The sequence below is a fragment of the Myotis lucifugus genome, unplaced genomic scaffold (assembly GCF_000147115.1).
Source record: "Myotis lucifugus unplaced genomic scaffold, Myoluc2.0 scaffold_215, whole genome shotgun sequence".
In the NCBI taxonomy this organism is placed as follows: domain Eukaryota; kingdom Metazoa; phylum Chordata; class Mammalia; order Chiroptera; family Vespertilionidae; genus Myotis; species Myotis lucifugus.
In genome coordinates this window covers 1,054,043-1,080,685 of record NW_005871263.1, presented here as the reverse complement: position 1 = coordinate 1,080,685, position 26,643 = coordinate 1,054,043, and the positions used below count along the sequence as shown (strand labels likewise).

At 45.5% G+C, this 26,643-nt stretch overlaps 1 protein-coding gene across 8 annotated transcripts in view; it reads left to right on the top strand.

The window, feature by feature from the left end:
* Positions 1 to 26,244, top strand: part of PTPN1 (protein tyrosine phosphatase, non-receptor type 1) — a 74,903-nt gene extending 48,659 nt beyond the window's left edge. For 2 of the 8 annotated variants that reach the window (XM_023761743.1, XM_023761742.1), the window contains exons 2-9: positions 2,136 to 2,226; positions 9,135 to 9,233; positions 14,863 to 15,000; positions 18,564 to 18,773; positions 19,145 to 19,306; positions 19,513 to 19,736; positions 22,383 to 22,554; positions 23,783 to 26,244. In XM_023761743.1, the coding sequence (XP_023617511.1) occupies positions 2,215 to 2,226; positions 9,135 to 9,233; positions 14,863 to 15,000; positions 18,564 to 18,773; positions 19,145 to 19,306; positions 19,513 to 19,736; positions 22,383 to 22,554; positions 23,783 to 23,806 (1,041 nt within the window). In that variant the 5' untranslated portion in view covers positions 2,136 to 2,214 and the 3' untranslated portion in view covers positions 23,807 to 26,244. Of the gene's footprint in view, positions 1 to 2,135; positions 2,227 to 5,697; positions 5,799 to 9,134; positions 9,234 to 14,862; positions 15,001 to 18,563; positions 18,774 to 19,144; positions 19,307 to 19,512; positions 19,737 to 22,382; positions 22,803 to 23,033 lie in introns of all 8 variants that reach the window. The other 6 variants (XR_330358.3, XR_002831478.1, XM_006097970.3 and 3 more) reach the window with 6 other exon arrangements.
* The last annotated feature ends 399 nt before the right edge of the window (positions 26,245 to 26,643 follow it).

Below are 26,643 nucleotides of genomic sequence, written 5' to 3'. Positions count from 1 at the left end.
TTGAGGCTTTCTTTCCTTTTCTTCTCAATTAGATTTCCTCTCCCTAGATTTCAGGTCTTATCCTCACTTCTCTCTGGTCCTTTTGGTCACAGTTGCTATACGGACAAAGACATATTGTTGATATATCTATCTCTTGAGTCCTTCTGCTTTATTCTGGCCTGTGTACTTCCTAGGTCTGTCAATGGTTGTCATCCTGGGAGCTACTTCTTTCACAGTTTGGGGGGAATTTGCCTTTGCTTTTGTGTTCTTCTGGCAAAGTCAGAAGCCATCCTGATCACCTTATTTTTTGAAAATTATCTATTTTTTTCTTCCTGGAAACTTATAGAATATTCTCTTTGTCAGCAGGATTCTGGAATTGCAAATTCATGTGCCTTAGTATGGATCTGTTTGTATTATTATGATGAGCACTTAATGAGTCTAGAAGATTTTCTTGAACAATATTTTGATGTTTTCTTTCCTTGTATATTTTTAAAGCTTTCTTTTCTCTGTGGTTTATTAAAACAGGGTGTTTTTTTCCTGGTATGTTTTTTTTTCCCTTGTAAATCTTTTTTCTACTAGAGGCTTTGCTCTTACATCTTGTAACCAGTGGTTGTCTGCACATGATGAAGAGTAGGAGCTTACAAGGCAGATCAAGAACTCTGAGCAGGTGGAAGAGGCTTGTTAGGGCTGAACTGGCCACGAGCCTCTAGGGCAGCGCTTCTCAACCTGTGGGTCGCGACCCCTTTGGGGGTTGAACGACCCTTTCACAGGGGTTGCCTAAGACCATCGGAAAACACATATATAATTACATTTTTTTTGTGATTAATCACTATGCTTTAATTATGTTCAATTTGTAACAATGAAATTGGGGGTCACCACAACATGAGGAACTGTATTAAAGGGTCGCAGCATTAGGAAGGTTGAGAACCACTGCTCTAGGGGATTGTCAGTTGCACACCCTGGTATCTTTTGGTCTTTCCTCTTGTCTGCTTGGATCATCTAGAAAGCACTCTGCCTCCTGATTTAAGTTTTTCAGAAAATCTCCAGATGTCTGCAGATGCCTGAGGCAGCAGGCACAGGGAATAGTAGGGGTGGTGGAGATCCTGCTCCACTCCTGACAGATTTCATCCTGCAGTGAATCCCATCCCCCTTTCCAGAGAGGCAGCACTGGCTGAGTCTTTGGAGGATTCTGTGGTGTAAATCAAGGTGGTTCTCTGCTTTTCCCACTGTGGGCTTGCAAGTCCTGCCAGCTACTGATTTCCAGCTTCCAGAATTCTGTTGCTGTTGTCTTCTCTCCTTTTCTTCCCTTGTGGATTTGTCTTTTTTTTTTTTAATTGGAGTAAAATATACATAAAAAATTTATCACTGTAACCATTTTTAGGTATACAGTTTAGTGGCATTAAGTGCATTCACATTGTTGTGTGGGTTTGTCTTTTAATAATAAAATACAAATTAAAAAGCAAAGATTTTTAATGTGATTGTGGTGGTGTCTTATGGGGGCAAAATTAGATGTGTGTAATCAGTCTAGCAGGAGGCATAATGCAGGTTTTCTGTTAACCCAGGAACTTCCTCTTTCTGACAGTTGAGTATAATGGAATCTGTTTACCATCTCCTAGGAAAGCAGTTGGATAATTTATTGGCATAAAGTGCATTTTATCTGCTCTTAACAACTGTAACTTTATAAAAGGTTACAGGTGGACTCCCAGGCTTTATGTTCAAGGCTGTCCAAGGTCTGGCCTACCCACCTATATGCTCCAGCCGTCTGTCATTCTTTCCCACCAGCCTACTGACTGTCCCTTCAGCCCTGGTGTCTTTGCTGTGCTGGGTGTTCCTGAGTGGAAACACACACACACACACACACACGCATGCACGCACCTTCCTTCTCCCTGCCTTCTTCTGCATGTGTCCAGCTCCCAACCCCACACTGCTCGAACCCCAGCCACAGGGTTGTTCCTCTTCTGTTTTTCTCTCATGACCTTATACATGCCTCTGAATTATCACCTTGAGTTTCCCACACTGCCTGCCTGGCTCCCTTTGATGTCTGTTTGCGCACTGGGTCTTCCTCAGTGCTTGGCACATAGCCCATGCTCAGTTAAATGTCTGCATGAATGCCTGATGCCAGAATTTCAAGAGAACTCTTTCTCCTTTTTTCATAGGATATCCGCCACGAAGCCAGCGACTTCCCATGTAGAGTGGCCAAGCTTCCCAAAAACAAAAACCGAAACAGGTACAGAGATGTCAGTCCCTGTAAGTATTCACATCGCCATTACCGCTCTTCCTGCTTCCATTGCTCTTCCTGCTTCCATTGCGTGGGGCTCTTCTTCAACTGCAGGGCCTCTCAGTAAGACTCCTTTAGCCCGGGGGTTTGGTAATAAATCAGTAGCCATAGAGGTTTATGACTTGATTGTTTCCTATAACAAAGGCATTAGAGACTTATAGTAATGGTTCATTTTTCCACCATCGTAGAAGGGATAAGGTTTCATTTTTCTGGAAAATTCAGCTAAATTCAGAGCACTATTTTAGCTTTGACTGTTTTTCTGATGAATCATTTTCCTACCAGCTGAAGCAGAGTAGAGCAGGAGAAATATATCCTTTTCTGGATGACTCAGCAACAGTATTATTATTAGACCCCAAGCATTGTATTGAACTGTGATGATGCCCTATGCAGGCATTCAGAGGTGGGAGCTGCTCACTCCCTCTACTAAAGGCACAAGTCAGCTCTGCTTGTCAAGTCCCACCCCCCTCTGCCACCATTCTATTTCCAGCTGTTTTCTGCCGTTAGCTCTCAGTGTGCCTGCTGGCCTCTGGCAGCCTCTTCTGCCTTCCGAGTACTTGGCTCTCAGTCTACTGATATCTTGAAAGTAAATAAGTCAGTGTGTTAGAATTTGTATAAAGCAAGACACATTGGAACTTTGCCATCTCCTCTAGGCCACAGAAGCCTTTTTGCCTCACCTTCATGGTTTTTAGATATTGTCAATAGGTGAGTTGTAACTGCCCACATCTCCTATGGCAGTATTCTCTGCCTGGGTAGAAGATTCTGTGGGTCATCCCTTAAGCATACTGCCCTGTCAGCAGTGCTCCCTGCCCTGAATTGAACAGGGACCAGGCTCCTGGGAGGCGAGTTAAAATGGACCTAGGTTGGTACAGAGCTGTCTGTCTCTGATTGCTGCCACAGTTCCCTGCCTAGGTTTCTATCTCAGCCTGCCACTTCCAGCTGTGTGGCTTTGGGCACAATGTTCTCTTCTCTGACCCTCAGTAAAACAGTAGTCATACTGAAGATGAAATAAAGTAGCATCAGCCACTTGGCCTAGTGTCTCACTCAGAAATGTTGGCAGTGGTGGAGATCGTCATTAACTGAATGAAGGCAAATGCCAACAGCATCTAAAGTGTAATTCTAGGGCATCAGGTGACACATGATTGTGCCCCAACACCTGACACTCTTGAGTTAGCTTGTCTAGGCTGTGACACATCAGAGATTATATATATTTTTTAAACTTCCCTGAGTGATTCTGCTGTGAGGTCCTGGCCAGCATAATAAAAGATCTTTCAACATTGCCGGGAGATACCCTTTGTCTCTAGCTTTTGCTGTACTTTCTCTGAGTTAGTCAATAATGTGTTCAGTATTTCTTTTCTCCATCTTTGATCAGTGCTCAATTAAACGGTTTTATGAACCAGTTTTACAGAGAAAGAAAGCCTTTAAAATATTCTTCTAGGGAAACATTCCGAAACTTTTTTATCCCCAATCTCACTTCTCATATTGTTATTTTCTCCCCTACATCCACTCTCCAGTAGAAAAACTAATTTGCTTTTAAGGTTATGGAGGAAATGAGAGAATGATTCAAGGTAGAAGGGGATCTTGTTATCTTCCATCCAGTGAAAAACCAAATGCTCACAGGAGTTGTTTGCCCAAGGTCCCCCAGCGCTGTTTGAACCCGCTCACATAACTCACCAGTGCCAGTCACATAATTTTTCTTCATGACCCACTTACATATTATCAATCAAGCTATTCAGTTTGTATTAACCTTCCACAATGAGAAAAAGTGTTCCAAATTGCTAATTTTCAAAATCATCTCTTTGGAATCTTTTAGAACAAAAAGCCCCAAACCATTTGTCTTCACTAACTTCTTCCCCATTGAGCTGGGGAGAAGATGCTGTTTATGGGTGATCACCTGAGTTCATTATCCCTTATGTCAGCGGTTCTCAACCTGTGGGTCACGACCCCTTTGGGGGTTGAACGACCCTTTCACAGGGGTCACCCAAGACCATCGGAAAACACATATATAATTACATATTGTTTTTGTGATTAATCACTATGCTTTAATTATGTTCAATTTGTAACAATGAAAATACATCCTGCATATCAGATATTTACATTACAATTCATAACAGTAGCAAAATTACAGTTATGAAGTAGCAACGAAAATAATTTTATGGTTGGGGGTCACCACAACATGAGGAACTGTATTAAAGGGTCACGGCATTAGAAGGTTGAGAACCACTGCCTTATGTTATATCAGAAATAAAAATCCTCACCTGTTGTTAGCTGCACTATTAGGAATAGGAAAGTGGCCCTTGGGGAATCATTGTTTCTTTGACAAAGTCATGGTAAAAGGGGGGGAAAATGCTGTACTTTTTCACTAATCTGGACAGAACTTCCAAATGAGAGTTTATTTTTAAAAGCTATTCTGAAAGTTACATTTAATATACTGTCAGGTTTTTTTAATTCAAAATTACTTTATCTAGTAAAACTCTTTTTTAAATGTCTTTGGTCATGACAGATTCTGACTTTGAATGATTTAGAATTACATACTTAATATATTAAACTTGAACTTGAGTAAAAAAAAAAGAACCTGTGTAAAGGAATTCAAGATGTGACTTTTCACACTGTTGTGTACTTAGGTCATTTAATCTTCAAACCTTTAGATGTAGACTAAGTTAGGGTGTGCTCATAAATTCTATCCTATAAAAGTATATACAGCCCTAGCTGGTTTGGCTAAGTGGATAGAGCATCAGCCTGCAGACTGAATGGTCCCAGGTTCGATTCTGGTCAAGGGCACATATCTGAATTTTAGGCTCGGGCCCCAGCCCTGGTGGAGTGCATGCAGGAGGCACCTAATTGATGTTTCTCTCTCTGTGTCTCTCCCTTTCTTTCTACTCTCTCTAAAAATCAATGGAAAAATATCCTGGAAAAATATCCTCAGGTGAGGATTAACAACAACAACAAAAGTATATACACGATGGGGCAAAACTAGGTTTATAGTTGTGAGTACACAAAACAGTTCATTCTCGTGTTATTATTTATTGTTGTATTATTTTCCATATGAACCATTGTAAACCTGCTTTTGCCCCATCCTGTATTAGGCATCAGAACAGATTTCTTGACATCTCCTCTCCCCAGTCTACCAAGCTGTGAGGACAGTAATAAGTGTCGCAGGAAGATACGACCTAGGCACAGATTTCCCAAATGGGACGTAATCCATGTTTTAGTGTAGTTTGTCCCTGTTGCTATTTACTATTAGGTTTTCAGACACTTCAGAAACCTTCCTGAAAGTTATCCCCATATTGATGACTGGTTTCCATTTAAAAGGCATTGCCTCAGCCAGTGTGAATGCCCTTCATGCTACCAACTCAACTTCTTTGCTTTCCCTATGGGTGCACTGCCTGTGTAGACACTTTGGTCATCCAGGATTAACCTCTGAGTTCTGATTTGCCTTTCAGTTGACCATAGTCGGATTAAACTACATCAAGAAGATAACGACTATATCAATGCTAGTTTGATAAAAATGGAAGAAGCGCAGAGAAGTTACATTCTTACCCAGGTAAACCCGGGATTGTCTGAATTTTGTTTAATGGTTTTTGCCTTACTTGTTGTCAATTGAAGCATTTAGAGTGCTGTTACTACACCTCAAATAAAATCAGCCACATTCTGTAGAAGTTCAGGTTTTAAACCACCCATAAAAGCAACAAGGTAGGAAAAAATCCTCCTTCAGAGATTCAGTTTGGTTGTAACACTAATCTTTCTGAGAAGTATGACATTGCTGGGCTTATGAGAAACAGCATTTAAATGCAGAACTGCCTGTGGTCTGTTCACAGAAGCAGCAGAGCCGTGGCTAGAGAAGGGCCTGTACCTGTATTGATTCCATAAGTGCCTCAGAGCATTGAATGCTTCTCATGGAAGTCTTAGAGGAGTGGTAGTTACTAGGAACTTTTGTCCAGATATCCATTCAGAATTCTGTGGCATGGTCCTCCTTTTTTGGTCCAGAAAAAAACCATTAGAGTATGTGAACAAGGATGCAGAATCACTTAAAATTCCCATTGGCTTTGGCATCTTTATGGAAAGGATCATAAAAGTGGTTTAATAATTGATCTTCTTGTGAAACATTTACTGGTATAAGGCCCAAAACAATGGGTTTCTGGGAATGGGGATAAAGGAAATTCTTTTTGATTTTCTCAAGTCTTATTCTGTTATCTGTAAGTTAGTCTAAACTAAGTTTCTCTCTTTTTGTTTTCTTATTCCATATCAGTTTATCAGTCTTGTATATGGCTCTGAGTTGTAGGGTGATTTTTGAACATCAGAATTCTGCCTAATATTTGGAAATTAAAATTATGGAGAAGCCAGAAAGCACTATGAACAAAGGGCTGCTTTGGGGGCAGGGAGCTTAAATGAGGGCATATAAGTTGTGGCCCTTCTTCTCTGCCCCTTTTTTGTCCTGTCCCAGTCCCCATGTCCATGACCATAATCAGCCCAGATGCCTCCCAGTTTTAATGTATGGAACGTCAGCCATGCAGTGTTCACTTCTGGGGGCTATTGAGTAAGTTCTTGGTATATGAGTAGGGGACAGGCCATTATTGGGATGGTTGGGGTGGGCTGGGGTGGGGTGATAAGGAGGAAGATCCTTTGTGGTGTCAAGCTGGTGGGAAGAGGTTGAGGCAAAAGTGGCTTCTTGGGAACTTGTCTTTTCAGAAGAAGTCAAGTCTTACTTCCTGATTTCAGCCATTCAACTTTGTGTGGGGTCAGGAAGCCCAAAGCAAAGATTCATAGGTGTATAGTCAAATGGAATGAAAAAAATCACCATGGAAACTCTTGTTCCCTGTCTTCCCCATCTCTTTGCCCTGACAATTTGCCATTTGGCACATCTGAAGTTCTGTCCATTTGAAGGGTGGCACCACAGATGTATCTAGCTGCTGACATGGTCTCCCTTTGCCCTGGGATTTACAAAAGGGATTAAAGCAGCCTGACCCAAAAAGTTGCACCTCTAGATAGTATGACTGAAACATTTTCCAAACCACAAAACCAAGAAAACCCTGCCCGGTTTTTTAATTTTCATTATTGTTCATTATGCAAATAATACCAGTCTTTTTGAAAATCAGAGGTATAGATGTGTTGTAGAGAATAATGTCAACAGTGCCCACCTTCACCTTCCCCATGAAGTGTTGGCTAAGTTTGGTATGAATCCTTTCAGATCTTCTGGTTTTTTAATTGATTTTAGAGAGGAAGGGAGAGGGGGAGAGTGAGAGAGAGAGAATAGAAACATCAATGCTGATAGTCATCAATCAGTTGCCTTATGCAGGCCCCCTACTGGGGATCGAACTCACAACCTAGGCATGTGCCCTGACTGGGAATTGAGCCATGACTTCCTCATTCATGGGTCGATACTCAACCACTGAGCCACACCAGCCAGGCTCCTTTCAGGTCCTATGTTATATTTAATCCCTCAGATCCATTCTAAGCTGGAGTGATGTTGGAGGGTAGGGAAGGCAACAATTGGTAACCAGAGCCAGAGAGCTGCATCTGTGGAAAGCCCAGTGAGGGATCCTCGTGCTCAGGTCAGAGATTCAAAGGCCTGGGTGGCCAGCCAGGAGGCCATGTGATTCAAGGAGCCACTTTTCTGTTAGTTTAGGGGAAAGGGTTACACATGTAATCCCCGTTGTATGAGTCCTACGGCATGTACGTGGAGTGCAAACTTTTGGGTCAGACAGCAAGTCTGAGATGAGTTCAGAAAAGAAAAGGAGAGCACTAACTGTTTGCTTGGGCAAGGAAAGTGTGGTGAGACTACAGGGGAAAACATGTAAAGAATAAGGAGAAATTGGATGAAAACAAGTAAGAATGGAAAACATTCCAGTGCTGGAGGAGATAGGTCTTACTGAAAACAGACAAACTTGAAGCACTTGTACCCTTGTATTCACTAAACATCTATGCCCTTTGTAGGTGGGCTAGAGTGAGACAGGCCAGCTGCCTGGCAGTCACTCCATCATGACCCTTGGGCCACCTGACTGACCATTTGTGTTGTCCACATCTCTTATGTTCCATGGTCCAAGGATAAAGGCTGTCTATGGTCAGGTTTACCATTATTAATAGTAATAATAATAGCTAACATCTCATTGGTTGTTTACTATGTTCCAGGTACTGTGGGAAGACATTGATATATGGAACATAGTTAATTTTCAAACCCCTATGAGTAGATGCTGTGGTTAGTCAACTGAGATAAGTAGAGAGAGTGAGACCTGAGAAGTGAAGTGACTTGTCCAAGGTCACACAGATAAGTAATTGGAACTGGAACCAATTGCCGTTGATCACTTCCCCATACCCACTAGTTTTGCTTGATATTCTTCTGCACCTGATAGTTTTGCCTAATAGGTGGGTCCTAGTGGAGCCCTTTGACTGACCAGCCTAAACCAGAAAGCAGAATCAGTGTTTTTTTAATATATTTTATTGATTTTTTACAGAGAGGAAGAGAGAGGGACAGAGAGTTAGAAACATCGATGAGAGAGAAACATCGATCAGCTGCCTCCTGCACACCCCCTACTGGGGATGTGCCCGAAACCAAGGTACATGCCCTTGACCGGAATCGAACCTGGGACCCTTCAGTCCGCAGGCCGACGCTCTATCCACTGAGCCAAACTGGTTAGGGCAGAATCAGTGTTTTTTTTCTCCCTTGTTGATCAGCCCTGAGATGTGGAAATGACCTTTCACCATGTGTTAGAATATAGAATTGTGGTTACTGACCACTAGGCAGGGAGAGTTGGGTCTCTGGCCCAGCTTCTGCCCCCACTCTGCCTCAGGGCACTGTTATCTGCTCGTTGCCAATGATGAGCTTGCACTGGAGTATGTTTCTGTATAAATGGCATGCACTTTGTGGGTTGTTTTTTTGCAGGGCCCTTTGCCTAATACGTGTGGTCACTTTTGGGAGATGGTGTGGGAGCAGAAAAGCAGGGGCGTGGTCATGCTCAATAGAGTGATGGAGAAGGGATCGGTAAGTGTGCATTTACCTATTCTTATGTCACTGTCTGCCTGTGTCAGTTACAATGTTAACAGTTTCTTTAAGTTTGCTTCTTTGAATTGCTTTTAGATTTCTTTTACATAGTGTCTTTTTTATTTAAAAAAATTAAAGAGGCACTATATAAATACATGTTTATTATAAACAAGTCAGATAAATAAGTGAATTAAAAAGAGAGACAAAGGTAAAATTGCCCTGTCCCCTTCCCACCCGCCATCAGTGAGCTTCTCTCCAGAGTTGTTTTGTTTTTTTTTTGTTGTTAATTCTCACCTGAGGATATTTTTTCATTGATTTTTAGACAGAGTGGAAGGGAGGAGGAGAGACAGAGAGAGAAACATCGATGTGAGAGAGACACATCAATTGGTTGCCTCCTGCACCAGCCCCGACTAGAGCTGGGGATCCACCCTGCAACCAAGATAAGTGCCCTTGACCAGAATCGAACCCAGGACCCTTCAGTCCGAGGGCTGACACTCTATCTGCTGAGCCACACCAGTTAGGGCTCTCTCTCCAGAGTCTGATGTGTGTGCTCTGCTTCACCCTCACCTGGGGTTCCTGCGCTGCTGGGGTGCATTATGGAGCTGTGGAACCATAGTTTCATTTTGAAAGGCCAGTGTCTACTGTGTCTTCACATGAGCTTTTCTGGCTGTGGGAACGGCTGGACTCTGTATTTGCCTCTGTAAAATCCCAGCCGCTTGGCTCCTGGCCGCATTCTTCAGTGTGGACACTATCAGCTTATGCATTTACTTCAGGATTTGTGTTACCCTTTCTTCCGAGTTCTTTGCACCTCTCAAAACATCCCTCAGCCTAGTATGTGGACTAAGGTGTGTGTGTGTTCGGACCATCACCCCCCGTGCACCTGTCCCTTTAGCCATCCTCACCACTCTGCTTTCCAACCTCTCCCCTGTCTGTTCTGACCCTGCATCCAGAATGACCTTTCTAAACCCACTTCTTCCCTCTGAAAACCCTTCTGGGGCTCCTCCTGCCTCCTAGTAATATGTAAGGTGGCTGCAGGATCCAGCGTGATATTGAGTGTAGTTGGGCCTCAGTTAACTTGGACCCCACTCTTCCACCTCTGACTCCAGCCAGAACAAACCTTTTTTTTTTTCTTTTTAATTTTCTTGCCAGCTTACCATGTTCTCTAGGCTGAGAATCTGAATCATAGTGCCCACCCTCACCCCACTTCCAGGTGTCCTCAGATTGCTTCCCCTCTGGTCAGCCGTAGCTTGTGATGCCTTCCCTTCCTACATGGCTTATTCTGCAGGATTGCCTGTTAAAAGCCTGTCTCCGTGTAAGACTCCATGCATGCCCAGCACAAGTGTGGTATTCAGCATAGCAAACAGATGCCACCTCCCCACTACCCAGGTCCTTCCCTCCTCCCCCAACACCTGGCTCAGCTGTGGCTCTCCAGCCTCAGAGGTGAAGCCCCAGGAAAAGGCTAGTTGAGGATTCTTCTATGAACCGGTGCTCAGGAGCAGAGAACTGGGTGGGCTGGGCCTGCCAGGTGCCAGTACTGTGCTCTCCTGGGCGTGGTTAGGCACAGCTCTCCAGCTCTCCCGACCACCTTGGGACACAGTTGTGGCCAGAAGAACATGAAGGCTCCAAAGAAGCCACTTCTCCAAAGAAAGCACAGTCATGGCCCTAGAGCAGCCGTGGGCAAACTACGGCCCGCGGGCCGGATCCGGCCCGTTTGAAATGAATAAAACTAAAAAAAAAAAAGACCGTACCCTTTTATGTAATGATGTTTACTTTGAATTTATATTAGTTCACACAAACACTCCATCCATGCTTTTGTTCCGGCCCTCCGGTCCAGTTTAAGAACCCATTGTGGCCCTCGAGTCAAAAAGTTTGCCCACCCCTGTTCTAGATGATGTAAAGGGTGGGAGTTTTAAATCAAGACTCACTGCCCTAGCCGGCTTGGCTCAGTGGATAGAGCGTCGGCCTGTGGACTGAAGGGTCCCAGGTTCGATTCCGGCCAAGGGCACATGCCTGGGTTGCGGGCTCAATCCCCAGTGGGGGTGTGCAGGAGGCAGGCAATCAGTGATTCTCTCTCATCATTGATGTTTCTATCTCTCTCTCCTCCCTTCCTCTCTGAAACCAATAAAGAAAAGAAATATATTTAAAAATAAATAAATAAATAAATAAATAAATAAAGACTCATTAAAAAATCATCAAATATGATAGCATTTACTTTAATTTATTTGTTGCTAAAAGTTTGGGTAAAACCTCTTTGTTGTTTGCACACGGTTTGCTTTAACTAACGTTGTCATAGTACAACAAGGGGCAGTGTCCCAGCACTGTAGTTACATGTTCGTCACCAGGCCTTGCTCTTGATTGTCTCCTGCCCATGGCTGACCATAAGTGAACCATAGATCCACTGTAACAACCTTACCCCTTGGATTGCTATGTCGGCCATTACGACAACATGGCTGGTTGGTTTTGTTATAGTTTATTGTGATAACATGACAGTAGTCCCTACTTTCCTTTATAACTGTTTTCACTCAGGGTTATTTGGGCATGAAAAGCAGCATATGACTTGACATTTTCATTTGGCATCAACAGTATCATCCCATAAGGACTGACTGGCAAAAAGTATAACAAGATGCAACATCTTATTTGCTCAGCTAATCTAATTATAAACTATCCTCACAGCCGTGGTAAAAACCAGTTTGCAGAGCATTTCCATTTCATGTATGTTTGTTTTCTGGTTTCCTTCCTTCACCAAATAGTGTAGGATGTTCTCTTCTTATTTTTGGCAGGCCTGCCTGTTACCCTTTTGGGACCCTGTGCTTCCTGGAAAACAGTGTGCAGAAAATGATTGTGTGTGTTAGACTGTGGTCATGCAAATGGCCACATTGATTTGATTTCAGTATTAACTGTAGGTGTGTCAATGTAGAACGTGATATGTATGTAGGATTGGGATTGTTGTTTAGGCAGGAGAAATAAACAAGGTGAGTTTATCTTGTTATTCCAGAAGTATGGCTTATGTCTCTCCTGAAATCCCTACTAAAGGTGCTGTTTGATTTCAAGTTCTTTTGGGGCTCATCCATCTCTCTCATGCTCTGCTTAGTTCTCTGTGTTCATCATTCTGTGGAAAAGCCAACTGGATTGTCACAGGGTCACCCCGATGACTTTCATAGATTTTTCTTCAGGTTGCCCAGCTATTTGTTTTAGGAGGTCTCTCTCTTTTTCTCCCTTTCACATACATACACAGCTCACTCACATCTGCCTTCATGGCAGTGACAGCAACTAGGACAATACGGCCGTGTTGCTGTTTGGTGCCGATCCAAGGCATGCCTCAGTTGGAATCCTGGTGAAAGACTGCTTTCTAATTAACTCTTCTTTTCAGGTCGTATATTTCTCTTTAATAGGATAACAGGAAGTAGTGAGCTTGTGCTTATTTTTTGTTTTATTTTGTGTTTCTAAAACAAATTTTATACAGGAAATGACAGAGCAGAGTGTGGCATGTTACTGTAGATGCCTAAGAGTTCTCAAAAGTAAACATCGGTTGATTGACACTTAGGGTTGCCAGAATGCCTCAGTTGTAGAGTTCCAGAGCCTTGGTCTTTACCCAGATTACAGAGCTTTATTAGGCTTAGTGGGTGCTTGCTGTATGGAGGTGGGATTTAGAAACTCATCTTCCCTGCCCAGGAGACATGAAAACATTGGCCTCTTGGTGATGGGCTATTCTGTGTCTCTGCTCCTTTATCCCATTCTCTCTGCACTTGCCGTGTTGGGTGCTCATGCCAACAAACATGGTTTTGAACTTGCCCAGACAATCGCTTTGTTTCTGGGGTCTTAAGGAATGACAGGTATAATTATTTGACCCGTGGGAATAAATGCATCCTTTAAAGGTCTTCTAAAGTCTTGCTTTCAGCTGCCCCACCTGTTTTGGCCAAGCATGGGCCTTGCCTTTCATTAATGTTTCTGTGTCCTGAGAGGGAGAATTGCCTCGATGCTGACAGATTGGCCCCATTCCAGAGGTTAGTTTATCTTTGGCAGCTCATCATCAGTGTGGGGGGAGGGTGACAGGGGTGAAGCTGGCCAAGAATTTCAAACAGGCCTGTGTCCAGGCTCTTAGAAAGTCCTATTAGCCTTCTGTTTGGGGACCGTGGAGTTAGATGTCGTGTTGGCATCGCATGCTGGTGTTCTTGATTTGTCTGTTTTTGCTTTGTTTTTTGGTCGTGTGCAGATTTAGCAGAGCAGGATCGATGGGCATTTGTGGTTCTGTGTTCATCATTCTCAAGAGCCTCCTGGCTCCTCATTGCCCAGGTGATGCCACCGGTTCCCGGGCCTGCTGCCAGAGTCACTGTGGTCTAGGGCCTCCTTTGGCCCCGTCTTCCGCTGCTCCTCTGAGATGGGCTTCTTTGTAGTCAGTGCCTAGGAATTCCTAGACATCCTTCCAAAATACTGCTGTCAGAGCCTGCTTCTTCCACTGAGCCTTCTCTGATCTCTTTCCCGTAACCCCAGCCAGCCTGAGACATTTACCTCTTCTGAATTCCCAGGGCACATCCATAGCGTTTTCTCCTCAGCACTTCCCTCTGGCCATCTTGTCACTGCTGGGCATGCACAGCCTGTCCTGATGGACAGTTGGCCCTGGAGGGACCCCTCCACTTACTGTGGCATTTCAGACACAACCATCCTTTGCCTCGGAGGAGGTGTTGAGTGGGTGACTGCATGTTGAATTACAAGTGTCTTGAATTTGTACCATTTCCCAAAGAGCTATTTGCACACACTGATACTTCATTCTATGGAAACCATAACATCTTTGAGGTTCCATCATAGACAGCTTAGCCCTCGTCTACCAGCTGTTTTTGACCAGAACAGTCATCAGCAAGCAGAAATGATAGGCACTGGCGCAGAAATTTAGCTCAAGCAAAATATGCCATAAAATGTGAGTCAAATTCTTAAACTCTAAATGAAACCAAATCTTTGGAATTTTACTTGCTTTAAAGAAAAGGTTATTCAAGACCATAAAGTAGTTTCTGAAATTATTAAACTAAAACATCAATAGTGTTTTTCTGAACTGAAGCAAAGCAGAATGAAAGTGCAGGATGAGGCAGTGGGTGATCCCATGCCTTGGAGGAGCCCCTCTCCAAACCTTTGCTGAATAGTTTTCACGTAATATCAGCCCTTCAATCTTTCAAAGTGTTTCACATGGTCTCTTCTAGCCATGTTTTCAATTAGCCTGTTATTTTCCCCAGGGTAAGATGTCTGCACTATGCCAATAGCACTGATCAGATTCCTGGCAATCTTTGAAATGGTTACATAAAGTACTTTGTGAGAGACTGAACGTTTTGTGTAATATGGCTTCCCCTCGTAGGTGATAGGGAAAGGATCTGACCCATGAAACACCGCACTGTCTGATTACCAGGGAGCTGCTGGCTTGGAAGTCTGTACCCGGCCTGCGCAACTAGCCCTGATTAGATCTTCACAGGCCCCTCCCTATCTCCCCAAAGGGAAGGGAGGTTATGCGAATGGTGGCTTCCAAGGTCAGAAAACCTCAGGCCTTTGGATTTTCTTCAAGTTCATGGAAGGTACTTCGAACCTTCTGTCATAGGAAAACAGTCATTTGCTCACAGTAATTCACTGTTATTTTCTCCCCTAGTTAAAATGTGCACAGTACTGGCCACAAAAAGAAGAAAAAGAAATGATCTTTGAAGACACAAATTTGAAATTAACATTGATCTCTGAAGATATTAAGTCATATTACACAGTACGACAACTAGAATTGGAAAACCTGACAGTAAGTATGGCATGTACTTAAGTATTTCACACGGTTACTGGTTGAGATTTATTTTTCTTTGGGTGATAATTACCCAATTCCAGTTTTCCTGGTTTTGTATACCCTGAGCAAGATGTGGTTTTGGCACTGTGGTGAGCAGACCTTACCTGCTTATTTACCAGGTCATCAGAGGTGTCTTGAGTGGCAAGGGAGGGATCTTATATACCTCTTTTCCTATGGAGCTCACTCTCTCTAAACTGGAACATTAGGTAACACCAGTTCTTAGGAGAGGGGAGTTTCTTATCTAAAACTTATCTGTTCCTACCTTTGCAGCTATAGAGGATTGAAAGGTCAGCCTGCAGAGCATGCTGCCTTCTTTCATTGTCTGTGGCCTTTCTTCTGAAGAGAGGGGAAAGGGTCCTTCTAGGGCTCAGCCCAGTTTCCTAAGATTCATAGCCAGTGTAAGTTTTCTAGGTGAGGTCTTAGGTTTATTTGTTGTGGGAAGAATTGATAATACTGAAGGCTGGCTATTAGTAAAAGGTGGTGCTGGAACATGGCAAGACACTATGCTAAGAAGCAGCACCACAGAAGGCCCTGCCCCTGAGGATTCTGAATCACTCACCTGGAGCCATCTCTCTGAGGAGCCCATAGCTCAAGGCAGCTCCTGGGGACATGCCCAATCGAGGTGGTCAGCCACTACCTTCTGGAACTAGAGTGCCTGGGTTTGATCCTGGCCCACCATAGCAAACTGTCAGGCTCTGGGAAAGGGGCAGATGGCTCACCGTGTCTCAGTTTTCTGACGGTTGGAGGAGGTAATATATGTGAAGTGTTAGAGCAGCGCCAGGCCTAGAGCATGTGCTCAGGAAGGGTTAGCAGTGCTGTGGGATTGAAGTCACATGGGATCATTCTAGGAGCAGCACAGATGACCAATTAAAGACAAAGTCGGGGTGGGAATCACATGGATTGGGGCTTCCGGGCGGCGTTAAAGAGTAAGGATCTGCGTCTGAGTTAACGTTTGCTGCTTAGGTGCTGTGCTCTCCAGTCATCATGACTCCAGCTGCTGAATTTAGTAGTTGAAGTAGGTGGAGAGCATAGCACAGGTCACTGTGAAGTAGAGAACCGGTTAAAATCGCGTGGCTTTTGAGGAATGCAGCAGTGTGGTTTATCTGAGTGCTCTCTCTCTTCTCCCTCTGTGATAGCTCAAGCTGTGAGCCCTGCCCTAGCCATGCACGGAGGCTCAAGGGAGTGATTTATGGAGGGGTTTGATGGAGGATTTTCAGGAGTAATGTTGGCAGCAGGCTGGAATGCGCCTGAAGGATTATGTAGTAGACTTTTTAAAATGCTTTTGAGCGTTTGCAAGCCCGATATATTAAGAGTGACTTCTGGTAAACTCTTGAGAATAGTTCTCCTGCTTGTTGAGGGAAACGGAATTTGGATGGAGCAGAAGAGGTTTGTGCTGTGTTGGTGGTGGAGCAGATACAGCCGCTCAGAGGTCTCAGTGTTAGTTAGGAGGGTCTGTTTGCTCTAACAGGCTTTATTTTTAAAAAGTCTCTTCTCGGACATATGTATCTGTTCAAGCACAGATCTAGAATGAATTCCTTGAGAACAAGCTGGGCAGGTGGAGGGAGGGTATAAACAAGAGATAACCCACATCATCTTCAGGATTAAAAGAGATAACTCACCTTTGGCAAACTTTTAAATATATATTAAGTGCTTTTCTTTCCCTAAAAAATAGAAGAGGCATTTTTTTTTAAGCCAGTAAAATATTAGGAGATCATTTGCTAGGGAGGAAAGAATGGAATTGCTTAGTGTCCTATATAATAAAGAGCTAACATGCTAAATAGACCGGACGGAACTTTCTGGAACAACCTTCCGTAATGACCAGTGGGCGGGGCCACAAGGGCCGAGCCCTTTGCATGAATTTCATGCACCAGGCCTCTAGTGATTCTATAAATTACCCTAATGTCATAGGTAGATTTCTCCCAGTTCTGTAGAAAGATACCAGTGTATGCAATAGCTGGCGCAGGGTTGAACGTGGGTAGTCTTTTCTGATTTTAGGTTATTGGTTTTTATTGTAGGTCCTTTCATTTGTTTTCATCACACTAGGGTCAGGGAAAGTTGTTATAACGAAGTTGTAAGCTCTGGAAGGGCAAGGGTTGTATCTTTACCTCATGGTGGCTGGCACATGATAGGCATGTTGTGGACATTTGCCAAATGAAGGAAGACAGTGTTAGTAAATGGGTCTCTGGCCTGAAGCCTTTCTCCATCAGCTGCTGTCCAGGTGACCTTGGCACTGCTTTGTAAGAGACCCTCAAGGCTGGCATGGTTCCTTTAGACCACCTTCCTATGCCCACTTTTGCAAGTATTGAAGGCCTTACTTACCCAGTGCCTGGTTCCCATGTGCGGTATGCCTTTAGCTTAGAAAGCTCTTAAGTGCTCTCTTCCCAACCAGAACTGCATTTTGATCATTGCTACTGGAGACCAGGTGTCCATTCTGGGTCTGGACTCTGAGGCTCAGAGGAAGGAGCAGAGCTAGAAGCAGCACCAGAAGTCATTCTTCTTTCTGCTCCAATGGAAGCAGACTGCACCGGGGGAAAACACTTGGGGACACGGGCCAGGGTCCTCCTTTCAAAAGTTACTGAAACTGGCCCTAGCTGGTTTGGCTCAGTGGATGGAGCATCAGCCTGCGGACTAAAGGATCCCTCCCAGGTTTGATTCCGGTCAAGGGCACATGCCTGGGTTGCAAGCTCAACCCCCAGTAGGGGGCCTGCAGGAGGCAGCCGATCAATGATTCTCTCTCATCATTGATGTTTCTATTTCTCTCTTCCTCTCCCTTCCTTTCTGAAATCAATAAAAATATATATATTTTAAAAAGTTACTGAAACTGGCTCTGAACATGGTCTCGAGTCAAGCCAACTTAGATTGAAACTCCTGCTCCTCCACTTAATGGAGGGTTGGCCTCTGAGCCTCAGTCTCCTAATCTGGAAAATGGGAATACATGCCTTGAACCAGTGTGCTCAGCACTAAAATGAAGTAAATGCTCAGGATCATCTCTTCAGCTGGGTATTGAGCTACACGTGGCAACCTCCAGTCTTTGGAGGTAAAGTTGGTTGCCTTTTTTTTTTCTAAAATGATGATCCTCTGAGATGTCCAGATAGTCTGATAAAGCCCTGAGTTACCTAGAGCTGATGCCACATACACACTGTTTATGTTTTCACTTTTTCATGTGAAACCTTGTGCTGCTTTATGGCATGGTCATCGTGGGTGGCAGTGCAGCGTCACTGTGGGGCAGAGAGAAATCAGTTGTAATGAAGACAGCAGCGGTGAGAGGGATAGTGCAGAAGAGGTTCCATCCTAAAGGAAGTGAAGTCAGAGCAGGAGTAGCCTGTGGTCCAGTGTCAAGCCCAGGACCCGGCACCTCAGTGCTTGGTATTTGTGATCTGGGGGGCTCATTGTCCTTGGGAGAAAATCTGAGAATTAAAGCTGTTCTTAGAGTGAATGGAGGCACTTCGTGCTTACTTGGAACCTGCGATTTCTGTGCAGATAATTCTCTTAGAATCTGCATGAGTATTTTTCTCTTTCAGACTAAAGAAACTCGAGAGATCCTACATTTCCACTATACCACGTGGCCTGACTTCGGAGTCCCCGAATCGCCAGCCTCATTCCTGAACTTTCTTTTCAAAGTCCGAGAGTCGGGGTCACTCAACCGGGAGCACGGCCCAGTCGTGGTGCACTGCAGCGCCGGCATCGGCAGATCGGGGACCTTCTGTCTTGCTGACACCTGTCTCTTGCTGGTAAGGAGGCCCTTGAAGAACCCAGGAAAAGAAGGGACCATTTGTAAACTCTCCTCTGGCCTGGCCACAGCTTCTCTGTAATGTCTCTGCAGTCAACAATCTTTGATCTTCCCTTTGTGACAACTTCCCTTCCATAAAAATAGCTTTACCCCAAATAGCTTGGTTCAGAGGGATATTCTTCATTTTAAAGTGAAATCCGAGAAGATCCAAAGAATCCCCTGTCTCTCATTCTTTCCCACCTGCTTACATGGTCCCAATGTTGCTGCACTGGCTCCCATTTTCTAGACTCCTGCCTTCCCTGCTGTGATTTTTTTCTGAGTGGGCACTGGATAGTTGGGCTGGCTGAGTTGTGTCTCCTATCTGGCTTTTAGATGGACAAAAGGAAAGACCCTTCTTCTGTTGATATCAAGAAAGTTCTGTTAGAAATGAGGAAGTTTCGGATGGGACTGATCCAGACAGCAGACCAGCTCCGTTTCTCCTACCTAGCTGTGATCGAAGGTGCCAAATTCATCATGGGAGACTCTTCAGTGCAGGTCAGCATTGCTTTTGCTTTCATTGATTTCCAGTTTTTGTCTCTGAAGAAGGGAACTGTCCGTTGTAAAAATTCACACACTGTCATCTTCAAGTGTATGTCTAGAGACCCGAGAAGCCATCACCTCTGCTCACTAAAAGGGGACAGATTTCCTGCAGAGCAGACAGGCACAAACACTGATGGGGCTCCATTTGCTGCTTTTTCCAGGAGCAATGGAAGGAGCTCTCCCACGAGGACCTGGAGCCCCCACCTGAGCATGTCCCACCCCCTCCCCGACCACCCAAACGAATCCTGGAGCCACACAATGGGAAATGCAAGGAGTTCTTCCCAAACCACCAGTGGGTAAAGGATGAGTCCGAGGAGGATAAAGAAGATGGCCCCATCAAGGAAGAAACCAGAACCCCCTTAGGTGTCCCCTGTAACATGGAAAGGTAATGTGAGATGGTCCTGGCTTATTGGGGGTGAGGAGAAATGACCTTCTGTTTCAGAAACCCTGTGGATGCAGCCTCCTGTTGGCACACAGTGCTTCTATGTCCTTAGGGAATGGAGCCCCTGGACTGTCCTGCTCCTCCCCTGGCTGGAGGAGTCCAGGTACAGAGGCACTGGTTGGCCCTGGGAAGTGACCAACTTCAGTGGGGTTCTAGCACCACCTTGTGGTGCTGGTTGGAATCAGGAGTCCAGCGTGCTGGGCATCCTGCCCAGTGACCTCCCCCAGGCTTCCAGCCAGTCCAGAAATGGGATGTCCATGCTTGACCATGTACCTTCAGCCCCTTCAGCCCCCGAAATGGTCTTTTTGGGAACTTAAACTTTTCATGTAATCTTGACCCAAGTGGATTGCCATAGTTCTTTATTATTTTCTTAATCCTCACCCATTTATTTTTTTTCATTTATTTTTTTTTTAAAGGGAATGAAAGGGAGGCGGGAGAGAGAGAGAGAGAGAGAAACATCAGTGTGAGAAAGACACATCAATTGGTTGATTCCCATTGTCGCCCCAACTGGGGCCAGGGATTGAACCTGCAGCCAAGGTACATGGCCATGACTGGGAATTGAACCTGCAACCCTTTGGTCTGCCGGCTGACATGCTAACTATTGAGCCAAACCGGCAGGGCTGCTTCCCTTATAGTTTAACAAAGGTTATCCGGCCCTATTGATGCATGTGAAATACTGATATAACTAGAATATAGCTCTTGGTCTATGATCTAGACCCTGTTGTTGGGAAGGGGACAGGAAATTGTAGTGGGAGCCTGTGGTCAGTGATGTGATGGGGTGCACGCGGAGAAGAGGCACTCAGCCTTCCCTGAGTGTCAAGGAAGGCTGCCTGTAAGAGATGGCACAGTGGAAACTAAGAAGAATGAATGGGAGTTAGCTCCAGCCTGAAACTAGGGAGGCAGTGTCCTTGGTACCTGCTGTTTTGGAGGATAATTTAAGATGAGTGCACATTTTTACCCAGAACTTGTGTGCTTCTAGAAAATTAGCCTACAGTAGTTCTCAAACAAATGTGCAACGATTGTATAGGAAGAGGTGTTTGTTGCGGCATCATTTATAATGGGGAGAAACTAGAGATGAGTCAATTATATACCCATGGATTAGGTAAATCCTCTTTCTCCCTTTCTCAGGATGCTCTGCAGCTCTTAAAGAATGGAGCTGGCTGTTCTTATGTGGCTGGACATTGGAGTGGCAGTATCCGAGAAAGCGAGTGACCATGTGTACCCCACAGGGTCCTCTGGTTAAATTGATCATCAATATCTCACCCAGGCACCAGTTCTGACTCATGGACCTGAGTCCGCAGGTCCTTCATGCACTGGTCCTTATCACAGAAACACCAGACTTGGTTCTGGAGAGAAACTTGTCCCGTGGGCCTCCCAGAGCAGGTGCCTTGTGATGTGCTGAGTATCGCTGACCTCAGGGACACTGTGCCCGGTTTCCCAGGGCCTCTGTTGACATTCTCAGGGTGGGCCAGTGTGCTCTGTCCGGGGGCTCACAGAGGGCCAAGGATGAGAGAAACAGGCTGCAAATGACTTACGTCGCATTTGTGTTCTGTTTGTGGAGAGAGCAGTGCCTTTCACATTCTGTGTATGAAGATGCTATGTAGGGAAATAGGGAATTTGGGAAGCTAAAAGCCAGAGGGTCCAGAAAAAATGGGAGTTTTACCAAGAACATAAGTGCTGCTGGGTACCTGTGGGAGCCCACATGCCCATAGACCTCAGTGCTGCGCCAGGGCCGGGTAGGGAGGGCGCTGTAACCAAGTGCTCCTGCAGCCTCCTCCTGTCTCCCGGGAAGGTGGTGCTTCAGGTGGTTTTGTCAGGCACAAGCTGCTGGGGTGGGAAGGCCCTGAATGCATGTGTGAGGCCGAACTTCCTGTGGCCAGGGCCTCCTTGATGGAGGCAAGGGTGGAAAGGAGAGGCCTGGAGCGGGAAGGGAGTGGAGAAGAGGGGCCTGGCTTCTCATGGGCCCATGAGCCTCTCCTGACACAGCCCTGGAGCAAGAACACTGCACACTGCCCCCCCTGGGTCACCATCATGAAGGCAGCTAGATGACTGGCTGCACACAGGACGCCCGGGAAAGGGTCCCCCTGGCAGGATTGGATTAGTGCTTGGGATTCAGGCCTGGGAGAGGTGGGCAGAGGGTCAGTGGGAATGTGTGGGGTCTTCATGTCAGCAGTGACAAAGGCCCTGTGGATCAGCATCTATCAGGGTGTCCTGAGAGAGTGTGGAAGCATGTGGGCCACACCATTGCCTTCCCTGATCTGAATGGGAACATTCTCCCATACAGCAGACTCCAGGGCAAAGTTAGCACTTGTCTTGACGCCAGTGGCTGTACTTCTCAGACCTTCCCCACCCTCCATCACTAAGGAGTCCGCAGGACTCCTGAGCCCTGGCCTGGCTCTGAGGACCACCTGAACCCCTGGGAGGAGGCAGTGACAAGTGGGCCCTAGACCCATGTCAGCAACACCAAGCTCTGTCTGTATACATGCGACTCACGTTTTCCTAGAATTCCCTCCCCCTCCCCCATAATAGTGTCTTGGCCATTGTTTTCCCCAGAGTGAGTAACCCATCTCTGCCCCTCTCATTCCTCAGCGCGAGTCAAGACACTGAAGTCAGAAGGCGGGTCGTGGGGGCAGGTCCTACCCAGGAGGAGCCGTCGCCACCCGAGGAGGAGCAGGACCAGGCGCTGACTCACTGGAAGCCCTTTCTGGTCAACATGTGCATGGCCACGGTCCTCACGGCTGGCGCGTACCTCTGCTACAGGGTATGTTTTCACTGACGGACGTGCTGGTGAGACCATGTGTACAGAACGCACTGGCCAACAGCCTGGCGTTAGCATTCAGTGCTGTGGAAGGATCTGAGCCAGTCTCAGAAGAAACAGATCAAAGGTTTTAAAGTCTGGAACTGTGAAGGGCTAACGAGAGAATTGAGGATTGATGCACTGGGGTTTTAAGGAGCCCTGTGGTCCCAAGAATACAAGCGTCTAATCTCAGGGCCTTAACCTATTCAGGAGTAAGTAGAGAAAATGCCAAATACATCTCTTTCTCTCTCTCTCTTTTTTTCTTTTTTTTTTTTTTCATTTGTTTTTGGGGAAAAAATAGAATTACAACACATTGTTGTTTTTAACCTTTATAAAAAGCAGCTTTTTGTTATTTCTGGGGGGGAAAAGACTAGGCACTTATGAAACTTTCTTATACCCTTAGCTGGTGTAACCTGATACACAATTTCTATTTGATTTCCCAGGGAAAGACTCCCACACTTTGAGGAATGTAGAGTCCTCTGCAGAAGGGGTTAAGGTATAGGACGCGGACTTGCTCAGTCACTTCCTCTGCTGTGCGCACTGAGCTTGTCCAGGTCCTGCCAGCTTTCCCACTTAAGGAGAAAAACAAGAGGCCGTCTGTAGGAATTAAACCTGGCTTGTGCTTTTGCTCAGGGTGTCCCCACTGGTTTTCCCTCATTCGTGTCTCCATTGATCCCTTGTAGCAGCCATCTTGCTCATGTCCTGCCCTCAGCACCCATCCACAAACGGGGTTCCTTGAGGACCCTGCCTCAGGGTCAGAGGTCACCACAGGGTGGGTGGCCACCGGCTTTTTACCCTGCCATTGAGATCCAGAAGGAGCAGTTTCCACTTGATTTGGACTGTAAATGCCATTTCAGTAGACATCCACACCTGAGAAGTGAGTTGCTGTTAAAGGGGAAGGGAGGATTAGCTTCAAAACTCTGGTCATGGAAATAACCTCACAAGACTTTTATCATTTAAAAATTTTACCTCTTTTCAGGTGACCATCTTTGAGTGCATCAGATGGTTTAGTAACACACAGTTTTTCCTTAGGGATGATTTTTGGAAGGGGTGGGGGCTATTGTAAAAAAATAAATAAATAAAAGCCTCTTTTATTGGAGTGGCCAGGGTTTGGGGGTGGCCAGGTAGTGCCAAGTCTGCAGCTCTGCTGGGCGGGTCTGGGCTCAACTGAAAATGTTTGGTTTCATTCCAGTTCCAGTTCAACAGCAACACATAATCTGACCCACCTCCACCCCACTGCCCGCTCCGCTCACAGAGCCCGCACCTGACTAGCAGGCAACGTGGTAGGTAAGGGCCGACGCACAGCGTGGCCAGTTTGACGGGGCAGATGTTTGCCCTGCGCGGAAACTACCCTCCCCAGCTGTTGGTAGTTTGAAACTACCCCTTTCATTTTACTTTCCCCCTCCTCCCCTTCTTTATGTACCAAATCCACAACCCGTCTTTTTGAGGCAAGCAGAAGAGGGCCCCATGCTGGTGGCACAGGAAGGTGGCCTGTGCGGGGCGGCACACGGCTTTTCCCGGGAGACTCTGCGGAGACTGCTTGTTGTGAGCCTCTCCACTCCATATTTATTTTTTTATTTTTTCCCCAGAGGCATCCATAGTGCACTAGCATTTTCTTAAACCAATAATGTATTAAAACGTTTTGATGTCAGCCTTGCATGAAAGGCTTTCTCAAAAAGTACAATAATAAACCCTCAGGTAGTGCTGAGAACGTATGACTTTGCCATGAGCCCGCTGTGTCAGAGGAAGGAGGACAGCTGTGAGCAGTGGGTATTTCATGACACTGTGGGTAATGTGAGAGGAGGTTTGGCATTTGTTTATAGAGAGTGGGGTAATATATAATGAACACTTGGATATTTAACATACATGACAGGAGATGACTCTGTCCGGTTATTCCCCGCCCCAGTTTTATCTACTAGAACTTTATTCTCCATCACCGCTTTCCCCGTGGGTATTAGAATGCATGTTCAGTCTTGTGTCCTGATCAAATACCACGTGCTTGAAATACTTAGATCTCTGCTTATAAAGTGCCCCGTGTATAAGTCAGATTTCCCCTTGCATGATCAGATCATTACGTGCTGTGGTTCCTAAGACTGTTGCTGAACTATTCGCTGTTCAGCACTGGAGGGATGTTTCCAGTAACAGATACTGGCCTCATTCCTGGCATGAGACTCTGGTGACTTCCTGGTGAGGTCCGGCTGGTCCCACTGTAACTCAGACATTCCAAGGAGATGGGAAGCCATAGTCACACCTCACGCTCTGGACGTTTAGGCAAGCAGGGTCCCCTGCACACACACCTTTGGGATCAGCCTCCACTATCCCAAGTGCACACTCTTCTTGAGAAGACTGTGATTTGGAACCGAGGCAACTGTTGGAAACCACACCTGAAGCAACCTGGATGATGATGGTCCCTTGGAGTCAGCCGGCTGCTGTCTCAGTCGGGAGGGCCTTGCTGAGAGAGGCCTGTCTGCCCCTGCCCTTGAACCCTGGGGACTGATGGTGCTCACGACTCTTCTTGTGAGGGGAACTTAAGACCTCCACATTAAGTGGCTTTTTTAACAAGAAAAAAAGGCAGCTGTAGCTCATGAGCTGCTCTTTTGCCAGCATTTTCACATTTTGCCTTTCACGTGTTAGAAGCCCGTGCAGAGAAATTCTGTGGTGGGAACATTTGAGACATCGCCCCGCAGAGCCCTGTGAGGTGTGGATGAGGCTGAGGTGCCAGGCTGTAAGCATTTTGAGTTGGGCTTGTTTGTTTCTGAAGTCCTGTATATGTATGTAGTAGTTTGAGTGTGTATATATAGTAGCATTTCAAAATGGATATAATGGTTTAACCTCCTATCTTTGGAAAACAGATGGCTCTCCATCTTGTTACACGTATGTTAGAGAAGTAGCGAGCTGCTCTGCTATATGCCTTAAACCAATATTTACTCAGCAGGTCATTATTTTTTACAATGGCCATGGAATAAACCATTTTTACAAAAATAAAAACAAACAAAAAAAGCGAGGTGTTTTGGTATAATACCTTTTCAGGTGTGTGTATACGTGGCTGCATGATGGGGTGGGGCGGGGGGCGCGTCTCAGGGTCTTCTGTGATTTCACAGAACTGTCAAACTGTACAGTTTTCCAACTTGCCATATAAAAACGATGGGTTTGCATTTTAGTTGCAACAATAAAAATTTTTTTTCTAAAGAATATTGATTTGGGGTGCTTCCCATTTCTTTGCTTAACTGGGCCTAAACCAGAATGGACAACCCTGCTTTCCATCCCTGCTGACGTGAGGCAGATGCTGTCAAGCAGGGTTACAAGTTTCCACATGTAGGAATCACAAGGCTTCCACGAGAGGCACTGGGGCATTCTCCCTGAGCGGGAGTTCATTAAACACGCCCTGCCTCAGCCCACTTCCTTCAGCGGAACCCACCTGTGGAACATAGGGCCCTTGGATAACTTAACAAACTTGCACAAGTTGTTTGAAAAGCTGTTCAGACCTCAAGAACATGCCTCTTAACCAACTGCCTGTGAGACACAGTGGTTGTTCCCGCATCTCAGTACCTCCGTACGGTCATGTTCGATGTAGAATTGACGTGGAAATAGTAAGATGTGCAAAATCATGTAGTCTTCCTTTTTTGTACAAAATAAATGTAAATCTCCCCTAAAGTGATTTTTTTGGCTTTTTGTTTTGAAATAATTTCAGACTTGCAAAATGTTGCAAAGAGAGTACAAAGAATTTTCTTACATCCTTCAAGGCTTTCTGACTGGTTCAAGGCTGGCTGCTGAGTGAACTGTTTATGCTTGGCCTCCTGGCAGGATCCTGGAAGTGGGAAACCAGCACAGTCATGGTCATGTGACCACACAATGCCCACTGTGGCGGCCAGGATGATAGTGCCACACCCACGGTCACTTCAGTCTGTTTCACATACCAAAAAAAATGGCATCTAGGCTTTTATGAAGAGGTGGAATGCCAGTGTGGAAAAAAATAAATTTGTGACTTTGGAACAGAAATCAGATGGGGCCAAAGGCCAGGCAGAGGCCATACCTCATGATGTCTGGGTAGGA